The 22170-nt window shown below is 39.5% G+C and overlaps 1 protein-coding gene across 1 annotated transcript in view; it reads right to left on the reverse strand.

Moving 5' to 3' along the window:
- Positions 1-7184: 7184 nt before the first annotated feature.
- AFAP1 (actin filament associated protein 1) overlaps positions 7185-22170 on the reverse strand; it is a gene marked incomplete at its 5' end in the record, with an annotated part of 43422 nt that continues 28436 nt past the window's right edge. Inside the window, 7 exons of the mRNA XM_009877428.1 lie at positions 7185-7675; positions 12853-13014; positions 13733-13923; positions 14290-14454; positions 15930-16044; positions 17772-18029; positions 19498-19615. Coding sequence (XP_009875730.1) covers positions 7649-7675; positions 12853-13014; positions 13733-13923; positions 14290-14454; positions 15930-16044; positions 17772-18029; positions 19498-19615 — 1036 coding nt within the window. The remainder of the gene's footprint in view (positions 7676-12852; positions 13015-13732; positions 13924-14289; positions 14455-15929; positions 16045-17771; positions 18030-19497; positions 19616-22170) is intronic.

Genomic DNA, 22170 nt, shown 5'->3' on the forward strand with positions numbered 1-22170 from the left:
GCTGAAAGACTAGCAGCCGGAGGAACCCTGTGGTATGGGCTGTGTGCTCCTGCCCTTGGGCACATCAGCTAGATATGAATCTGGATTTACAACTAAAACTTGAGTGTTTCCCTGTTTGGGTAACTCAGCTAGAAAACATCTGGATGATTGTCATTTTAGGTTCTCTAATCCTATACTGTGGCAAGCTGAGACTTCAAACTGCAATTTATCACTTAAAAAGCAGCCTGTTGAATCTCAAGTGACTACGTTTCATTTTCCAAATGTGGTGCTCTGATATAAAGAAAATTAAAAGAAACCCTGAATTCTCTTATTTTTAGTTATGTTCCAATAGTTTTTTCTGAGGAACACTTCTGAGTTGGGGGGCACAAGTAAGAACAGACATGGACAAGGTGTTCCCTTAAATGAGATAGCCAGTGAAACTTGCTAATGCTTAACTTCAAAAACCAATTTCCATGGAAAAAAGAATAAGATAATCACTTTGTTTTCTTTGCCATCCTCATCAAAGCCATATTAATTGCTCTGCTGTTTTGAAGCCTAACTAGTTTCAACACCATCATAAATTATGTCTCTATAATAAAACTTATGAGTCATAAGCAAGTCAATATTTTTTCCTGTTTTCCATTAAGACACTGATTTCTTTTCTACTTTTTTGTTTTTGTAATTTATGTCTCTCAAGATGCTTTGCTTTAATGTGAATCCAGCTAGTGAAAATGTTACTGTACTCTGAACCTCGTGGTTTTCAAAAGCTGAAGCAGAATTCTACAAATGCTCCTCAGTGTATTTTTAATGTCATAAAAGGATCCCTTCTCAGCATTACAGCATCACACCAAGAGCTGACTTCCAAACAAAGTCAAAAGCAGCAGTACATGCCAAAAAACAGGTTAAAAAAGGAATAATTCCAAGGAATAATTCAGTCACAGTAATTATCAATCTATTTAAAAATTAATAATAAACCAGGAATGAAGCTTTTCGCTGAAGTTCAGCTCAGGACCATGTTGCTGTAATTCTACTGAGTTTTAATTCTAGAAAATCTTATAAAAATATTTTCTTCTCATCAAGAGAGATTATTGAAGAGGAATATCATTGATGTAATTTTTTTTTTTTCAGTTATCTAATATATTGTGAAGGAATGGTTTTGCATTCTTCTGATCTTAAGGTGGATGCTTGACAATACTATGATACATTATTTTATAGGAGAGAATGCTTTTGTAACTGCTGGGGGGAGAAAATAAATAGTCTTCCATTTAAGAAACCAGCTTCGTTTATCAAGAGCAATATGGCAGGGGGAACAGGGGAAGCACATGAGGACACTTACCCAGTATGTGCTTCCAGCCTCCACCCACCTTGAAGCTGGAACTTTCTGCTTTGGAGCTGGTAGCTTTGTGTTACATAGCCCTAAGTAATTATTTTCTGCCATGAATTTTCTTTATAGTTTATGGACCTCTATGAACTTTTAGCATCTGTAAAATTCTGTGGCCACAAGTTCCATATCTGCATTGGGCAGTGAATGAAAGTACCTCTGAGCAGTTGGTTTGCATCTGCCCCATTAACTTGGAAACCTTCAGAGTTTGTACGGTTGGTGACAGGGAGTATTTCTGCTGATAATTTTTATAGCCCTCCTTAAGATTTTTTTCCCTCCACTGAAAAGACCTTAATGTTGTTTTCCCCTTGAATTTCATCACAATACCAGTAATATTTTTCCTTGTATGGAGGGGTTGCTGTGCTTTTGGATTTCTTTCTTGTGCTTGTGCCATTGCCCATATGAGTTTATCTGTTTATGACAGTGTAAAGAAGGAGGTGAGGAGCGCACCCATATCCGAAAAAATAAATTCACGTGTGTAGTTAAATTTAAATTTATTTACAGGATATAAGCTCCTCCTAATTTAAAGGTTTGGTATCGGTTGAGACAAAGATCAAGCTCACGCACTAGCCCTTGACAAAAGAACGATAATCCGGATTATCATACACTCACCTCAATCAAGCCGGGGGTTCCCTTTCTCGTCTTGATTGTTTTCACTAAGGCACCATAAAAGGGGGGCTTCCCATTCTCCCTTTTAACCTTGCCAGGGGGTACCTTTACCAGGTGGGGGTTCCCATGCTCACCTGGTCGACCTTGCCTAGGGATCCCCTAGACCAAGGGGGCTGCCACAAGGTAACTCCAACATGGCCACTGCAAAGCCCCCTTTTAAAAACTAGCCAATGATGACTGTGGTCAATCATAGCCATCTCGGCTTCTCATTGGCTGCTGGCCAACTTCCTGGGTGTAACCGAGTCCTGACTGGCTCAGGTTTCTGGACTAGCCCAGGTAGGCAGGGTCCCTGGAATCTGCCTAGCAACAGCTTAGCTGGGGGGAGGAAATACCTGCCACAGACAGTTAGAGCCCAGACTTTGGATAATGTTCTGTAAGTCCTAAATCAGATAATGAGGTTATCAGAGATGCTAGGTGAGTGGTCATCTTTTTTTTACCATTTGTTTGCTCAAGTTGTGCAAGTCAGCCAAGGTCTAGAGCTACTTGATGCATTTTAGGCTACAGAATATTTGCCGGAGGTTTTGTGTTGTGGTTTTGGTTTTCAGGTTTTATTTTTTCCCCTAATTATTGTTATATGCAGTACATGGACTTAATTATTAAAACTCCATGATCATCTTGGGTGTAGTGCTATTTCGGCACTTATAATTATCTGGATTGTTTTTTTTGGGGGGAGTTGTTCTTTTCTTAGCATGGGCAGCTCTTTCTCTATTTCTCTACATGACTCTCTTCTGACGTTTTAATTACTAGTGAAGCTGTGAAAAATATTTCTGCAAATCCTTGCAGCTGGCTTTTAGTGTTACTATCCTGAATATATTAGTAACAGTGGTTTTTTCATATTTTTTCCCAAATTATTTATGAATATTTTGATATGTGTAAGGCTCAGACCCCAACCCTGTGTGTTCTCAAAGCTGACTGGAAAGGCCAAGGCCAGTAGAAGTAGAGAATTTATGCCCTATACTTTTGTTTGTGTAAACAGTTAATTATCCTATTGGGCCTTTTCCTTTTCTCCTTATTTTTTCCCTTTCCGTTGGGAATGGTGTCACATTTGCCATCATTTGTTCTCTAGCTAGGAGCCCTTCTTTATAAAGCTCTAGGCTTAAGTACTTAATGAGGGGTCTGATGGTGCTCAACTTGTGCACAAATTAGTAGTATAATATAAAAAAGAACTTAAAATGATGCTGCAACTTCACATGGTACTGCAATGATACAATTCCTGACCATCTGCAGGAATAAACCACAATGGAGGAAGTTGATTGCTGGTGGGGTTATTCATAGTGAATGCTTTTGGGATGCAACTGGCTAGACCAGATATTAAAGGTAGCTTATAGAAAATCATTAAGATCTTTAAGCCTTTTTAGGCCATGAGCCTGAGTAACTTCAGGTATTAATTTTCTAATTTTTACATATTTACTATTATGCTATATAATAACATATATAGTAAAATTAATATAAACATATGTATTTTACATATAACATTTTCATCACTTGTTCTATATATATCTTTTCAACAGACATTCTTTCATCTCTAGAGAAGTACTAACAATTTGCTTTGCTTTTGAAAGCTTTTTAATTGAGCAAAGGCAATGAAGGGTTATAAGCTTTGATTAAATAGACAAAAAACCCTATGTCTACCTGCAAGACAATTCTTGTATGTGTTCTACACATGCTGACTACCTTTTTCTCCTGAGGTGAAGGAGGCTGTGAGTAGAGAAAAGAAACCAATTAAACTACTTCATAATACTGCTTCCCTGAGTTTGCTAAAGTAAAATGTATTTTCTACTTACATTTGGTGATAATTTTAGTGTAATTGGAGCAAGAGCTATATCTAAGAAAAGCAACAGGAAGCAATTATGGCTTATCACTTTTCAATCTCGTCTGTCAGGCTTCTATAAAGCATTACTACGTTCATCGTTAAGCACCCTGAGAATTAGCTCAGTTTGATTTTGATCCACTTTAACTTCTTAGGGGTATTTTTTAATGTTTTACATTTTACGTTATATATTAATGGGCCTGACATGTAAGCAAACTGATACAGTAACGCTAGATTAGCAGTAACTTCTGCTATGAGCGCTAAATACATTGAGGTTCCATTTTCCATTGCTGGATGAGCCCTTGGACAGATTACATTCACGTCATGGCACAGTTAAATGGGGACAGAACTGATACCAAAAATAGAGTAATTATAACCTGTCCAAGCTTTTTTCAACAGACTGGTAGGAGAGAATGGTACTTGACTGAGAATGGCTGTTGTGGGTGTCCTTCTCTAAGATGCCACCAACATATTGACAAATACCAAGAAAAACGACCACAAATACTTCTTTTTTGACAGGTAACTTTATTAATAATGGTCTTGGCTCTGTCGCACCTACCAGGTGCCAGTCTTTTTTCACACTCTGCAGGACTTTCTGGGGAATAAACTAGAAAGGCGTAAAGTTAGTTGAAGCTACTAAGACACGCAGTTGAAGGTGAGTGTATTATGGACTGTTTTTTTTTTTGTTTTTGTTTTTACAGAAGTTTCCATGAATGTGTGTCAAAAAACTTAAATACAGTGAGGAATACAGTAGAAAGACTATATTTACAGTCAATTATAATGGGCACTGCCAACATATCCAATAACAAAAATAAACCAAAAAATTTTCATGTTTCTTTCATGCTTTTTTTCACAGAGATTTTTTTTTTAAATATGATTTTGTTTTTTAAAAAATACAATAAGGAAATAATTACATTCTTAATATGAGAACATTATCTTACAACATACAGCCTGGGCCAATTAATTGGAAAGTGTCTTTAACAAAAATTTAAATTTGAAAAATCAAATTGCCACAATCATCTCATTAAAAAAACACCTTTGATCCCCAAAGTTATGATCTGTTTTTTTGATGTTTTTTTTTTAAAAAAAAGCATCATCCATAAAAAGCAATAAAAAAGCACCTGGTACAGTAACAGGAGTTTGTTGAGGAAGCACAAGCATAACATTTTCTTAAAAGACATAGAAATGGTTTAAAATATAAGAGTTTTCCTTTAAAACAAAAGCCATGCCGCTCTATTGCTGACTTTGCCTGGTGATCCTGAAATTGAATAAAACAGTGAAAATATAAGCTCTGTTGCTTTTTATAAAAACATTGTGCAGCAATAGCACTATTCAAGAAAACAGAGTACATTTCACAGCACCGAATGTAGTCTATAGAGAGGTTATTTCCCAAGGGTTGATGTTTTTTTGTTTGTTTTCATCTTTCAAACCCTTGGCCAGTGTACAGAACGGACATATCACTAACGCAAACTGAGATGGTACCAACGCACTTAGACCTTAGAGACACACAATTACAGTACGTGTTGGGTTGAGGGCTAGGGCGTGGAGGTGGCTTTATGGAGCCTTTGTTGAAGGAAGGGAAGAAGATGTTTAATTTTACCGCCAGCCCCTGCCACAGCGGGTGCTATATGTGCCAAGGGTGCTACATAGGTTCCAGGGCACTGTAGGCACGATAGGGCCACCTATGGCAGAGCGGAAGGCTGCAGTGCTGGGGCCATGCACACAACCCCAGCCCCGGCCTGGCACCATTTCTGTTTGCTTGAGCAGAAATTTGCACATGGATTAAAATATGTCCTTGCCAAGGATTTATTTTTTCCCCCGCAGGATATGGGGGAGTGGTGGAAGATACAGTGCCAATATTGGGTGAACAAGACAAGTGATTTGGCTTTTGACTACTCTGCGTTACTTGATGCGGGACCACTTCTTAATGGCAACTGTTACATCATTGCAAATGTTGACTAGAAGCCTAATTTGCATCATAAATATGTACAGATATAAATTAAATATTTATTGAAATATACAAATAAATAACTTAATTTGAAATAAGAAGCCTAAATGAACTTACTTTTGCTTCAAATTTGTTTCTGCTAATATTTAAGGGAACTTGATTCTATTCAGTCCATAGTCATACAGCACAGAAGGTGCCCTCTGCTTACAGAGTGAATAAGTAAGCAGATGACCTAAAATAATATAAGGAATCTCATTTTCAGTGAAAACCACACTGACACCCACTCCTAAAGAGACAAACTAATAATGTGGGTCATAAAGGGATGTGATCCTTGATAACTGCTGTCTTGCCAACTTCTGTGGTTTTAACTGCAAGTCTTAACTAATTATCAAGACTCCAGCCCTAACATCTGTGATTATCTCAAAATATGAGTACTGTTTTAATTTTTTTAATTAAAGTAATTTTCTAGTCCTCACAGTCAAGGAGAAAAAGTCTTGAGAATGTGATTGAAGGCTCTCCAAGAGCTTAAAAAAAAAAGCAGAAAAAAAAATTAAAAGAACTCAGCTCATTATATGGCGGGTTTTCTCTCTCTCTCCTGACTTTTTGAAGCAAATCTTGAGATTTTTAAGGACTTCAGCTGGCAATTTACAACATATAATTTCTCAAGAGTGATATGGATGGAGACGAAGAACATATTTCTATAAATTTACAGACTAAAACGCAAGATGCCATTTCCTACTAAACAGAAATAGACTCCTGTCTGAGAAAATCCCCAGTTCTTTCTAAAATTGTTTATAAAAGATCTGGAAATTATCTTTTAAGTCCATCTTCCTCAAAAATAATAGCTGATGTCTGAAAAGACAAAGGAAACTAAGTACAGCAGTGTTCTATAACTCAAGTTTAACAATATTATATTATAAAAGCCAAAACCAGACTGACTGCATAAGCTGGTCTGAGTTGCCATTATCTGTTGAGGATTAATTTCAATTATTTTTTCTTTTTCAAAAAGCATAGAAAAAAAGCAGTATCTAAAAATACTTGTTTGCCTTTTAAAAAAATCTGGAACAAGTCATAGTTTAGCAACATGACCTTTGAAAATGACTGGTGCTTCAGATTAGTAATAAAGAGAACATACGAAAATGCATTTATTTTTTTTTTTGAAGTATGGCAGCTTTTTATCTCCCAATGACAAAAGCATCTGTTTAGAAAGCATCCAAAAAAAATGCTTCACAACTGAGTTGTGTCATCCCACAGTCTGGCACCAGCGTCGAGGACAGCAGCACTGAAGAGCTCCTGGCTTCCTGGCCAAGCCAGCCGTGCCATTTCTGTGAACATATTTCTTACGTTCTCTTCTGCCACAGGAACAGCTAACAGCAAAGCGACTGCTAACAAGCAAGACTTTGCTCAGCCACCTCCGTGGAAGACCATGAAAGTCAGTCTTTAAGAGTTATGATTTCACATCGGTCTTAACGCATCAGTCTCCAGTGGTGTTCAGGCTGTCTGATGCGATATAATTAACACTGCTGGTCTACGCTGCTTCAGCAAAGTATAATTTCAGCTGCGGCTTTATGCTCCTTTTTAATTACTACAGTTGGTTTGGGTTTTTTTCGATGTTCATATTCTTTACCAGTGAAGTCGGAAATAAAGAGTTACAGCTAACAAAAAGGGGCACATGAAGTTACACAGCAATACAGAAGAGGGAATACAGACAAATTAGCGCCAAGCTACCATTAAGTTAACAGAATTATAAAACCTCTTATGTTGTATCGCTTGATACCACCTTTCAGATGAGTCTTTTGCAGCCTATGTCTTAATCCGTAATAAGTAAGGCCTTTATGGAAAGTGAGTGGTTTTGCTATATTTATGTTCCATTCTTCATCTCCCATTCCTGGAGGGGGGGAGAATAAAAAGATATGGAAAATGTTAGAGAAATCAGGATATTTCACTGATGTCAGCAGATCTGCTGAGCCAAAGCCAGCTGATGTCAGTAACAGTTTTTCCATTAACTTCATTGGATCCAGCCTTCTCCCCACAAATTAGTTAGGGAATGGTACCAAGTATGCCCTGATAGTGTCTGTGCGCAGCATCCACCCCTGTGCAACTATATACTGCAACTTTTATTCCCTAGTGCAGTGCCAGTAATACATGTTTGTTTTCTGCAAAATGAGCAAATTTGCACACCACAGTTGATGTGAAGTGCTCAGCTGGAGCTGAATAAGGGAGAGGCAGGTGGAGCCTAGAGGACTTTCTAGCTTACTTGCATGAGGTAACAGGAAGCACTCAATGCCTCTCATAGCTGGCATCAAGTGATTGCTCTACTACTCTTCAGTTTTTTAATTCTAAAAAGCCATGGCAGATACCCATTTCTATGGCTAAAAAGGACAACTTACTGAGGCAGACAGACTTAGAGGCAGGATGAAGAACACCAAGGTTATTTACATTGCATGTGTTTCTTGTACACATAATCCAAGTTGAGCTCTTGCTCGGCAATTTAAAGAAATCACTTTGCCTTTCTGTGCACCAGTTTCCCCACCCATTAGCTGTGGACAATGACACCAACCATCTGCAACAAAGCATGTACTCTGTAATGCTTTCATCCATAGGTCTCAAAGCAAGGTATTGCTATTTCTTCTGCCAGAGAAGTAAAAATCATGAGATTGCTATGGCTAAATACACAGCGAAATCACACTCTTGTCTACTGAGTGATGCCTACGTAGCAGCAGAAGAGCTGAAGAGGCATGGGCTTGGCTTAGGACATCCACTGTCCCTACTCCCTGAATCCCACCCTTATAGTGGCCAGGAACTACTGAAGATCCGAAGGATCTTTGGCCTCTTGCCGAAGTGACTGCCGGGGCGCAGCCGCCCAGCTGTTCCCAGCCAGGGGCTGGGGCTAAGGGGGCTTCTCCCCCCCCGCGACTCCACAGAGGGACTCTGCATGCAGCCTGCTGACTTGGCTCCCAACCTGAATTCCTGAATTTAACACTCATTCCACAACATTTAAGAGCTCTGACTGAAACCCGTTACTTATGCACGTAAATAATATCTCTTTCTGCTGCTGCAATTAGTTTGGCTAAACAGCTGCATGACCATGACACCTCCTACACAACTGTGAAGCAACAGTAAAGGTCACAGTTGGTGGCTGCTTTAGCAATATAAAAACAAAAATATCTGTTGAAAGCAGGTAAGCAATAATTCATCTTTTTTAGTATTGTGGGTTTCTTTTTTCCTTCATTTAAATGGTGCTTTCATTAAAATACAGTATTTTTTTAAATATTCAGTTTTACACTCTAAATTATGGTAAACATGAACTTAAACCACAGTACTGGTAAAAACTAGATTACTTTTCAAAGGACTATTAAATGTATATTTCCCTTGTATTTGCTACCAAAGCTCCACAGGGAGTCCTTGGCTAAGCAACTGGGAGGAAATTTTTTTTAGTAAGTAAGCCTTGAAAGTAGTTGCTTCTTTTGCAGGTGCAAAAGGAACCTCTTCTTTGTTTCCATTTCTTCAGCAGGTATCACACCAATGAAAGAATGTTTAAGTCAACATTGACAGCCTGACTGAGAGCTGGAAACTGGGACAGCTCCTTTTCTTCTCCAGTCCCTGAGCATAAGCAAAATGTAAGGTGCTGACATTACCCAGCCCATCACTTTTGAAAAGAAATCAGAAATAATCATTGCAGTTTCCCTGCTACACACAACAATTTGGTTTTAGAAATTATGTTGAAATGTGAAATGTTTAAATAATTGCTTTCATTGTACAGCCAAGATATTTGGACCATTTTACTTCTCTGCGAATCCTACAGACAAATATTGTTTTCCTCATCTTAAGAGAGGCTCCATTTCCAGCCAAGCAGAGATTAACAAAATTGCTATTAAAATGCCTTCTGACTTGTTAAAAATATGCATTATTGCTTTCTAAAAAAAAATAATTAACAGCATATGTTACAATCAGAGAAGTTAAAAAAATCCGAATATATGTATGCATATATGACAGACTCAGCACCCCTTGTGCAAGGAAAGAGCAAGAGGGGATGCATTCAGTGCATTCAAATACATATTGAGGAGAAAAGAAAAAAAAATCTGACATTTTGAATGCTTATATTGTTATAGAAGGCATATAGAATTTGTTAATCAAATTTTATGCTGTGCTAGAAATGAAGTTGTTTAGGCTACAATATCCTGTTAAGCAAACATAGTCTTCCCCAGCACCAAGGTCAGGCTTGTACCCAGGGGGAGCTGTCTAGCACCAGCTGCACAAAAACCAAAGACTAGCAGGATGGACTCACTGTAAGAGTATATAAAAACAAGAATAATTGACAAGAACCTAGTGATAAAGGTATCTAACAAGGACCATCTGGTGATGAAAGGCCCCTGTGGAATTCGAGGACAAAGATATCTTACGAAATGTGCTGAGAGCAACTAGTTTTTGAACCAAGGTAAAAGTTCATCGTGAGGAAGACCTACGGCCTTCATTCCTGAAGACCCCTGCCCAAGACCACCAGGAGGCACTGCGCAGGTGTCAAGAGGAGGAGCATATTAAAAGCATCTAATGAATATGTAACTTTCTTTGCATATAACCAAGGTATCTGCCCATGCATGGGTGCAGCTGTGGTATGAGCACTCCTCGGCGAGAGCTGCTCCCCGCTGCCCAGCGCTGTTTTGCTTACTCAGCTGCTTGCTAAATTTAATAAATTTTATGAATCACTTAAATTCTAAATCGGCTCCTGGGTTTTATTCCCTCAATTTATAACAATACAACTCCCTTGTAGCGTTGGGGGATTTGCCAGCTGCTGAAGATTCAAGTGCAAGCATAGATGTGAAATCAGTTTCGCTCCCACGTACTGCACTGACATCCACGCGTGGAGAGCCAAGGCGGTTCTGCTCTGGGATACGCACACGTGACGCCCTTTCCTTAGCCACAGCTCTAAGGCCTGGGCTCACCCGTCACTGCAAAAGGCCAAAAGAACTGAAAGCCAAATTCTACCCTTGCTCTGTGCAGTTCGGTCCCCCCGAAAGGCGGGTGTGCTGCAGATGCACACCTGATGGCAGGCTTTGGCTGCGGCTCCTGCCAATGGGCTGAGAACAGCTGGGGTTGCACTGTCTAATTCAGCAAAATTTCACCCTTCATATTTAGTGCGTGAGGTTTTAGGAAAAAGCTGTCAAAGCTGAACTGGATACTTTGAGTTTTTTCCCAGGATAGGGAAAAATGCTTAGTAGCTCCATATCCTTTTCAATTAGCCTAATCTTACATCCAAAACATTCTACAACAGAGCTTGACCAACCTATCATGCCATCCAAAGCACAGCAATAACAAACAACACAGCAGGGGTTTTGCTGTATGATATATGCTGAGCATGAAAAATTAACTACAGCTGGAAGGTGTTCTTTACACCAAAAATGTTTAGGTTTTTACAGTGCCCTGGTTTCTCAAGCTGTAAAGATTAAATGGCTGGATTTAACATGCCTGTCCAGAGTGTAGCACAAATCCATGCTCTCTTTTGTAAAGGCCATGCTCTGCTAGACCACATTTCCCCCACTCTGCACTGTGCTAGCCTGCAAATCTAAGGTAAATTGTATAGTTAAGGATGATATCTTTATGAGACAAATTGGATATAAGTGGAATACACAGATAAGGTTTAGAACATGTGAATCCTTTTTCAGGTTTGAAACACAAGCAGCAAACGTCAGTCTTAAACAGAAATGAAGTCTGTTTAATTACTCTTAGTTGAATTTAGATGAATCACGCTAACTGGCAGAAAAAGCAGTAGATGTCTGTGGAAAGGGCAGAGAAAATGGTGGTAGAAGAAGGGTGAGAAAGCGCTCACATAAGTTATAGCAGGAGAAGTAACTCAGGGCCTGAGCAATGTAGAGAAGTTCAAGGAGTTGCAGGAGAGGAAATGGAGAGATTAGGATGTGCCAGAAAACCAAATCATTTGTTGAGATGACGATTTTCCAGTATCTACTACATTTCGGTGCCAGTCTCATGCTCAGTCACTTTAAATGGATATAATCAAAGAAGATGTAACAGAAGTTACATAAAATTATCATAGAATCATAGAATGCCCTAGGCTGGAAGGGACCTTAGAGATCATTTTAATCCAGCCTCCCTGTTGCCAGGGATGCCACCTCTCAACTAGATCAGGCAACGCATGGGGACCGAACGGGAAACGAACCCATGATCTCTACATTGTTAGCGCCATGCTCAACTGACTGAGCTAACAAGCCCCCTAAAACAATTCCATATACAGAATATTTCATTGTTCTGAAAAAAAAAGAAATGGACTGCATGAAAGACAAATATCTATGATCATTATTGTTTATAATTATAATTAGCAATTAACTACTTGGGCCAATGCTATTACTGTCACACTTGGGATACATACTGCCCACATGCTTATGTTGCTGGCAAATTTAGCCCAGGAGAATGGTCATGCAAATCCCATTTAAACTAAAGTACAAAAATTAGAAAACTGTAGCAATACAAGAGGACTGCAAACTTCAGCCTAGTACTTGCAAGACTAAATGAAATTAATTCTATTTGTTCTTTAAGTGTATATAAAGAGTAGATACTTCTACAACATATTGTTGAATATTATAATGTACTACTATTCTGTTCTTGTACCAGCTGGCAAAGATCAGGCTTAATTTTGTGTTGTTTTTGAACACTTACTGTTACAGTGGTTTTTTAACCACTTCTCTGCTACACAGATTAGTGTAACTTTATGAATTTCAGGTGCACTGTCTACACCAAGACCACTTACCTTGCAAATTACAGCTATAAATGAACAGAGGAAAGAACAGAATGACAGAGGAGAGACAAATCTGTCTCCCAAACTACTTACCAATTCTTCTACAAAAGGTTCCCCTAAATCAGCAGTATTACAAATAATTTACATATTACACATTCACTTCTTAAGGCTAAATTTCACCCAGAGAAGCAGCAGGAACCTATACCTATTTTTCATGCTCTTCTTTTCTGTTTCTATCTCTCCACAAGCAAGTGAGATTTTTAATCAAGTAAGAAAAAGGATAGAGAAGGGAAACTTGGTATTAGTCTGCTCACCTTTGCTTTTCGAAGCACATGGCCTCGACATGGTGAATTATTTGATGAGGGAGGTCGCTTCAGAGCTGCTGCACTGTTCACAGGTATTGAGCATTCGGTGTCACTGGTATCACAACTAGAGATTGGAGAGTTTTCCAAAGTTCGATGCTTGAAAATCGGAGACTAATGAAGAATAAAGAGCCTACACTGAGTTACCTCCAAGTAGTCACATAAGCAATATTGTCTATCTAGACTTAGAACTGCAGATTTTGTTTTGAAAAAAACCATATTCATTATAATGATGACTACATGAAAAAGAGGTTAGAAGAAAACAAAGTGTGTTCTGTGATTAACATTAAAGTTTGTGGCCTGTGATTAAAAAATATTGGGTCATCCAGAGGAACTGACACATCCCTCTCTGATCCTTCTGATGGCTGCTTCTCACAGGGAGCTATGGCATAAGCCAGGACTGCCACACTACACCATGAACTTGTGAGATGCAGCCTTTGCAAAGGGTGACAATGACTGACAGGGGAGTGGCACAAGATCTCCATCACTGCATGATGACTCGGTGCATTTAAATCTCTGTGGGATGGAGCAGTGTGTCAGCTCATGCACTTTTACAGTCACTGAGGACAAGAAGTGTCAGCTCTTGCACGTTATCCTAACACATACCACCTGTGATTCCCGTGCCTACCTGCTCCCTGTTGCTGGAGAATGTACACCAGACGTAGGTGAAGAATGCAAATAGCACAGAAAGGCATTTAATTCTGCTGTTATTTCTCAGCCTTAATAAACCTCTCAAAAAACTCTCAGTTCCTACGCACTTCACTGGAGCCGAGAAGGCAGAGCACTCCCAGCCCCTGGTACTGGCATTTGTGTGTTTAATGGCTTTGCATACCTGCGGGCTTGATGTTCCTGATTTGGGCTCAATAGCCAAACCCAGTGTGATGCCACCAGCCAAGGCTTTCTTAAGGCTCTCCTTCACCTCTGTCAGTTCTAGCTCCAGGTTTACACGCTCAGCCTCCTTCTGCTTACACTCCTCTTCCAACTTCTTTAACTTGTCTTCAAGAATCACTTGGGTCTTCCTGCCTGTTATCCACAGCAATGTTATTACTTCAGTAAGAAGCTTGAATTGACACAGAATAATTACAGAAATTATTTTCTTTACAGAATAAGATCTCTAAAGGTCAATATAATTGCATAGGTGTAGATCTGCATATATATACACATATATAAAATACGTATATATAATATGAAGTATCTACATCTACACATATATACTGTATATTTTATATTTTTTATATCTATATAGAAAGCAAATATAGACATTACAGATTTTTGTTTAACATCAAAACCAAATCTCATATAGTGTCATGTCTTCAGCATGGAATACAAAGCAATTTGGATAGTTAAGCCTACCCAGGGCAGAATTCAGAACAAAACCACACCACATACCAGCATTGACTTCAATAGCAGCACGTAGATCTTTTCTTTCTTTTCGGAGCTGGGCCAGTCTATTCCGAAGTGCTTCTTTCCTCTTTAGCAGCTCCTCCTCTTTGCTTTGTAATCTCTTTGCATCTGCCTCCACACGATTCTTGCCATATTTGTACTGCTCCGCATCTGTATGTATTGGATTGTATGGTTAAAAATAACAGTAAAACTCTACACTATTCCCTTAGACTGAACATCACATGAAGCATGCCATGGTTTGAGAAAGCCCTCTTCCAAAATTTCCGCTGAGTTCTGCAGCAGAGCTGCAGAAATGATAAGTAGATTGTTCTCTACATTTATACGGGAAAAATGAGAAATACCAGTTACTTTATAGTACATTGGTTTTGAAAAAGGACCTATCTTCTATGTAGTTCAGAAGAAGGAGAGAAGGCTCCTCTTGAGCTCTGAACCCTTGATTTTTAATTGGAAGGGGTCAGAGGAAAAACTGCCTGTTTGCCCTTTTGCCTGATTTCCATTCCTCCTTCAAATGCTTAAAGCACATGTCTGTTCTCCCCTGACATAAGAGAATAAAAGATGTTCTTACTTTTTTGATACTTCAGAGCTTTTTTAGCCTTTTTTTATTTTCACATATAATAAGTGCTTTCATGTCATGCCTCACATGTGCCTGTAGACTATTCTATATCACAGCCCACCTCTACACCTCTGATGCAGCTGTAGACTCAAAGAGATCAGCTAACAGATCACGTTGTCTGTCTGCACATCTGAAAGCAAACTCAGGGACACTAAAACATTCCTGACAAATAGATGCCAAACCAGTTTTAGTCCATCTTTAATAACCAAGATGCCTTTACTCCCACAATTCTCTATTCCAGTACCAACTGATCTGCATGGTTAGAAAGATGCATACTTTTTTTCCTAAAGTCTAACCCAAATTTCTCTTGTTGCCATTAAATCCATGACTTCTTAAAAATATATCACGGGATTGAAAAACCCCATTCATTCCATCTCTAGAAGCAGCCATGCTTTTGACTCTGTATTTAAAAAATACCATTCCACCTTTTTGTTTTCTTTGCTTCTTTAAACAAGGCAATCCCTCTCAAGGATTTCCTAGAGGGAATCCACCTGCCCAGAAGAACCCTCCTTCTGAATGTGCCACTCACCAACTGAAATCTCCTCTCTCTGATGAAGATTTTGAGCTGTGTGCTAATCTTCATTGCTTTGTTATACCTTTCACTTTTTCATTAGTGATAAGAGTAAGTCCACTTCTGAGCACCATGATGTCCTCATGTCTTTCTCTCATCCTCCTCTTCCAACAAGAATACAGAATCACTCTTTGCCCCAAATGAAGAATTCTTATTTTTTTTTTTTTCCCTGCTGATGTCATGACTTTGCAGCCATGGGTCCACATCTCACATTTAGCTTTCTCCATATGACAACCTTTTATCTCTTGGCATGGCTGGAGTACTAAGTCATCGATGCACACAATATCTCCTATTCAAAGTTTCGGTGGGCATTTCCTGCTCAGCCTCTCAGCCACGGAAGAACCACAGTGGTTCTTTATCTTATTTGCTGAGAAGACAGCTATTTTGGGTATCCTCATGACCCCACACACAAGTGAAGCAGAAGTCAGGAAGGATACTTACTGGACGCGGTGCGCTTCACACATGACACTGATTCGGATTTCTTCGGCTGGTTATTTAAAGTTCTCCCTTTTCCAGTGATCCCATTAGCAGTCACAGGAGGCTTCTTGCCTTTAAACTGTTTGAAAACAAAAGTACAAATGGACTCCCGCTATTCCTGTGCCACTGGCGTTACAGTCCCCTTTGATCAAGGGCAAAGCTTGACAAAGAGGCTGCCTGCTCAAAGAGCCTTAATAGAGCTCATTGATTGAGTTGGAGATGGCGCCTGCTCCAGAGAAGTCATCTCTGAGAGCTGCCTGTTCAAAAAAAAACAGTCATGGGATAACTCCCCATACCCGGTGGCATCACCGTCTCCAAGTTATTTAAAATTCTGGCATTTACTGTATTAATCAAGCTACTGCAAGGCAGAAAAATTGTACCTTTGAATAATTTTACACAGTAAAGATTCTCAAAACATAGGTTTGTCAGAGTTAATTTCATATAGAAAACCCCAACACCACCCTCTTATTTACTACATAACCTTAACATCCTTGTGCTGCATGGATTTATTTTTTAAACAATGTAATTATTACAAATTTTTAAATGTTAGGAGTAAACATATCAATCTCCTCTTATACAACCTCTAGCTACTAATGAAAAGCTTTACTTAAAAAACATTCTGATAATAGCCAGACAAGCTCACAAGATTACCAGAAATAGCATGTTTCATGTTGAAGGGGTTTCAGTTTAGAGGGCACCCGTGCAATGAACCGAACCCTGGGAAAAGCAACAGTCTGGACTAATCGCAGTGTTCCCACGGGGGATGCCTTAGCCGAGCACAAGGTGTACGTGTGCTGTGGTCTGGTCACCTGCTGCCAAAAGCTGACCAGAGCACTGGAGTGGGAATGGGCCCAGAATCCCGATGCTGCAGCCAAGAATTAGGGCAATTTATTGCCCGCGTCCACCTCGCATTTTGCAACTTCCTGGAACTCTAATATTCCAGTATGAAGGTTTTGTGACAGGTATCTCATGCAAAGTAAACACTTATCTACTTGTTCCATTTCAGGTTAGATTGAAAACGACCCATCTTTGTGAGACATTCACAGGCTTATGCCAAGGACCAGCTTTCAGAGACTGGCCACAGGCTCTGGAGAAGGTCCCTGGAGTGGCTGTGACCAAGGCTGGGTCTGCTCCCCTGGCAGCATCTGACTCCTGCTACTGAGACTGAGCACACACGATTTCATCTGCTCTGTAGCTTCACATTTCAGCTGAGATCCAGAAGGCTGAGGCCACCCTCAGAAACCAGCATAGACATAGGCTTAGGGTATTCCTCCCAGAGGAAGAAAAAAACAGGCAGTAATTTAAATATGGTATATATGCACTATACACAAGATCATTTAGTATATATAGGTTATGATATATATGCATATTTGCAATATATATGACCACAGTATATAAAATATACAAAATAGCAAAATTCTAGAGAGGCAAATTTGCTGTCAGAGACAGGTCATATTTCAGTTTGGTTTTTTTTTTTTTGGAAATCCTCACTGTCCAAGGAGACAGAAGATAAGTATTCAGGTTAGGTTTGGAAAGCCACAGCTATTACTTTTTTTTTGTTATTATCCTAAATCTGTAAATCATCAAGAACTTGTGAGTAAAGCCTTTCCCAGGTGCCAATACTTCCACATCAGAATTTACAGCTTAGGAGACCTGTTCATTTGCAGTGGGCACATGACTACACTCCAAGTACTTCAGTGCCAACACTAAAGGACTGAAATAGCCCAAGGCCCTCAAGAGAACAGCCAGATAAACAAGAGCAGTCAAGAAATAAAAAGCTTTGTTAAATATTAAATAGTACAGTACCTGCGAGCCAGATCCCCTCCCCACAGCAGAGGTATTAGTGACAGACTGAGCAGAAGACAGATTGGATGAGACAGGGTATTTGTAATGATTAGAGCAGAGTTTGTCAGTAGATAACCTATTGGGTTTTCTGTCAGCTGGCGGATAGCGCGCAAAGATTTTTGGAGACGGCAAGTTATCGTACAGGCCTGCGTTATCATAAAGCATTTCTTCTCCAGTGTTCCTGCTACGAGAACAAGGAAAGCCATCTTCTGGTTCCCACTGCAACACACACACCTTGGCAGTTAGTAAATGACACATCATGCAGAACCTCCTAAGTGAAATTAAAACATTAGTAAATTGTTTAGACTGTAGCAAGCCCTCGGTGCTGAGCAAGCATGTGCTTATTGCTTACACTTGAGTCAAACTATTTAGAAAGGTGGGGAGGACGGTGTGCAAAGGAAACATTGCATGACGTGACTCATAGCCTGTGCATTTTCCAGAGTGCGAGCAAACGGGTACTCTCCTGTCACCTTTGCTGCTTCACAGACTGCACCTTCAATTGCCAGCTCTAGCAAGGAGGGGGCACAAGGAGACTGTGTTAACAGGAGGATACTCAAAGACTATATGTATGAATCTGTGTATCTGTGGGATTACATCTGGTACACGAGTTGTTAAAAGTAATAGGGCCTAACAGTTAGAAGACGCCATGGGGTTTATTTTTGCTTTGCTTTGTTTTTTTTCTTTCTTTCTTTCTTTCTTTCTTTCTTCAGGCTATATGTCTGCTGGTATGCTAGCATTACATTTTATTTGCTGGAGAATTATTATTCTGAGCTAACTAGATAAAATAGCTACAGGCCATTCTCTTTTTTTTTTTTTCCCCCCCCTTTTCAGAAAAATGGAAAGCTCAACAACAATACTCCAGTGATTCATTCAATTAATCTTACAAGAAACTAACCTGGTTGCCAAATATCCTTCCTTAATCCATCCTGGCTGTGGCCATACACTACTCATACAAAGGCATGAGCACATCCAAGAACTACACATACAGACTTACAGACTACTCACCACACATGTGGCAGTGTGTTGCTCCCAAGAGGGGCTTTCTACTGTCTTTCTGACATTACTAAGCCTGAATTTGCAGTCCACACTCTGAAACGCTGAATTTCCCGAGTTCGGCCTTAGTGGAAGCCTTAACCAAGCAGCCCAAATTAAAAACTGATACAGGCTGTAGCTCCCCTGTAAATCTTCCTGAGGACCATATATTGCCATAGGTTAACATCCACTATGTGTTAAACCCTGTTACACATCTGCCTACAATCAGCTCTGCAATTTATGAAGATGGAAGTGACCACGGTAGTTGTCCTTTGGGATGAGCAGCACCTGCTGTCCTAAGGAATGCAGCCTCACAGACTGAGAAGTGTTTGGTTTTCTTATTTTCTTTTTTTGATCAACAAACACCAATACTCCCTCAAGTGAGTGTTATAGTCAGGAACTTGGCAACAAATCGTCAACAGGCAACTGCTTTCTAAACGCATGTTGGCTCATGTGCAAGTTAATATAAACAATATGTCCCACACCCCTAATACTCTGTAGGTGTGAAAGACATTTGCAGCTCCCAATCAAAAAAAAAAAAAAAAGAGGAGTTCATTTGGAAACTGCCCATGGGGCTTTTTCAGTAATATAGTTTTCAGATGTCCATGCATTCAACACATGCAAACTATTTGTTCTGTGTAAATTCAATTCTTACCGATCCATTTATGCAGGGAACATCATCGTAATGAAGTGCCATTCCGCTCGGACAGGCGTAGCCATTGGCAGTGCTTCCCCGATACGGATTTGTAGATACAACTCGCCTGTTCATGAAGCTGAATAAAACAAAACAGAAATAATAAAAAACAGCACTCGAACCTAAGTCTAAATGATGACTCAGTGGTATGTTCCCTGTATCTGATTATGTAGCCTGGAAACATATATCTTCTCACTTTCTGCAGCAGTTTTCCTTCTTTCGCTACTCACATGTTGCTGCTGGCAGCTAATATTACAACGTATGTTCCTGTACTCCATTCTCACAGCGGGGATACAACCGCGCAAAAGCCAGGAGGGCAACAGCTGTAACTGCTCAGTGGCATGTTTACATGGAAACCTGCAGATCTGTTATAAACCAGCTTGCCAATGTTCCATAAAAGTTCCCTTGTTGTCTGCATCGGGGAGAAGCAGGTGTTTCTGGGTGCGTGCATGCTCGGGGGGGATGCGAACTTAAGGACTGGGAGAAACAAGCATCAGCTCCAGCAAAAATGTGAAAGGAAGTGGAGCTTGAATGAAACCTAAGTCGACATATCTATCAAAATTTACTCAACAATCACTTCCTCAAAATCTGGGAATTCTTCTTTTCCACATCAGAACTTTTGGCTGGGTAGAGCGTGCATGAAGGCACAAGGCTTCCCACCTCTGTCTGCATAACCATGCATGCAAATTCTCTATATTCTCACTCTTGCTGTCTCCATGGTGGACCTGAGTCCTCTGGAAACTTTAAATGGAAGATATAGATGGATAGATAGATAGATAGATAGATATAGATTTCCTCTCCCCAAATCAAAACTGTAGTTTGTTTTATCGGTGTTCTGCAAAACACGTGCAAGTTATCATGGACTACAATGGGCTTGCAAAGATCTAACATCGCAGAAAATGAAACAATTATGCCCCACAGCAATAACGACCCCAAGGATGAGTTTTCCTTTGTAACAACAGCTGAAATTGAGTGAAGTGTAGAGTGAGATGCCAAATAATTCCTACAGCTTCAGGTGTATGTGAATGGGAAAACAAAGCTTTCCATCCCAAACAATGGAACTATTCAGACTCTCTGCTGACATTTATAAAATATGATAAAGCCCTCCTAAAGCAGAGAGGGTCTTCTGTAGTGCTGGCCAGAGCTCAAGAATGCTGTGGTTTCAACAGTTGCTTTCTTTTGGCTTCAGAATAAAACAGAGGCCACTGAATTTCTCGTTCAGAGGGCAGCAGAGCTCACCCAGTTGTGGCTCACCTGAGCTGCAGGAGACCTGGGCTCACAGGAGGGACAGACCTGCCCAGTCCAGCGTGAACCTTTCAGGTCAGTGCAGACAGAAGTTTTTCTTACATCAGACAAACAAGCAACAAAAACGCCCAAGATAAATTCCATGATGAAAATGTTTTTAACTTTATCGTATCTCATAATTTATTAGACATTTATTAAAAGGCAGTGTTTGTTTACTGTTCCTCTTAATGAAGAGTATTACTCAGGTGTTCCTGGTTAGTCTAAAGGGCTGCATTTAGAGTCATCATTGTATTTTTTTCTATTTAAGTAGCTTCAAAGAGATAATAACAACCATATCCGAAAACTGGGATACTCCTTAATTACATCTGATGCACCTGTAGCAACTATTTCCACCACCGAGGGAAGCTAAGATTTATCTAAGTATCTGCAAACATTTCATAAGCATTATTCCACTAATCCTCATTAATCCTGTTTACAGATGCATCCGTGCTACTTAATTATATTCTGAAATTGCTAGATGGGAAAAGAAAGGGAGAAAAGTTACTTGGAAGCATAGAATCACAGAACAATTCAGGTTGGAAAAGACCCTCGGGATCATCAAGTCCAACCATTGACCCTACACTACAAGGTCATCCTTTTTTTCTTCAGCCTTTCCTAGATACCTAATGATTTAGATGAAAAAAATTTACAAGATTATTAATAAAGAGCTGACAGTTTTGCAAAGCATCAGTATTAGGAAACAACTAATAATCCTGAAGTGACTGTGCAATAATCAAACCTTTAATGACAACTGCAGTTGATTTGGAATACTGATATTCATTCTGTACAGGCCATCAATAGTATTTTATTACGTAGCATTGCAATTTCTTCTCATTTTCTAGGAGCAGTTGAAAATCAGCACACAGCTACTCTAGTTACTTATCAACAAGACCTTACAGTTTTTTAAAGACACCCAATGAATTTTAACTACTTCTTAATAGGGAAATTCTTCTATTTTGCATGTTGTTTGCCATTCCTTTCTAACATGCAGTCTAGTTGCATATGTTTTTTCACTTGGCTCCAATTAATATCACATTTGTTCAAAAAAGGAAAGCCACACAGTATTCAGGGGGAAAAGGTTTCCATTCTATTTCTTTCTTATATGTGGTTATTGCTAGATGCTGACTGAAGCAAAAACACATGTCAACACAGGATAAACTTTTTGAGCCCTATTAACTTCAAAACAAATATTAACATAAGTCTATAAGCTAAGTGCATTTTGATACCATCAAAATTATCTGGTTTTCACAAAACCAGGCTTGTGGTTAGACTGAGTCACTTTGATTTCTATCAAAAGCCATTTGAACCAGATCCTGAATGAAGCTGTATATTTTCCCTTGTTAAAGCTCT

This window comes from Apaloderma vittatum, unplaced genomic scaffold (genome assembly GCF_000703405.1).
Source record: "Apaloderma vittatum isolate BGI_N311 unplaced genomic scaffold, ASM70340v1 scaffold42559, whole genome shotgun sequence".
NCBI lineage: Eukaryota > Metazoa > Chordata > Aves > Trogoniformes > Trogonidae > Apaloderma > Apaloderma vittatum.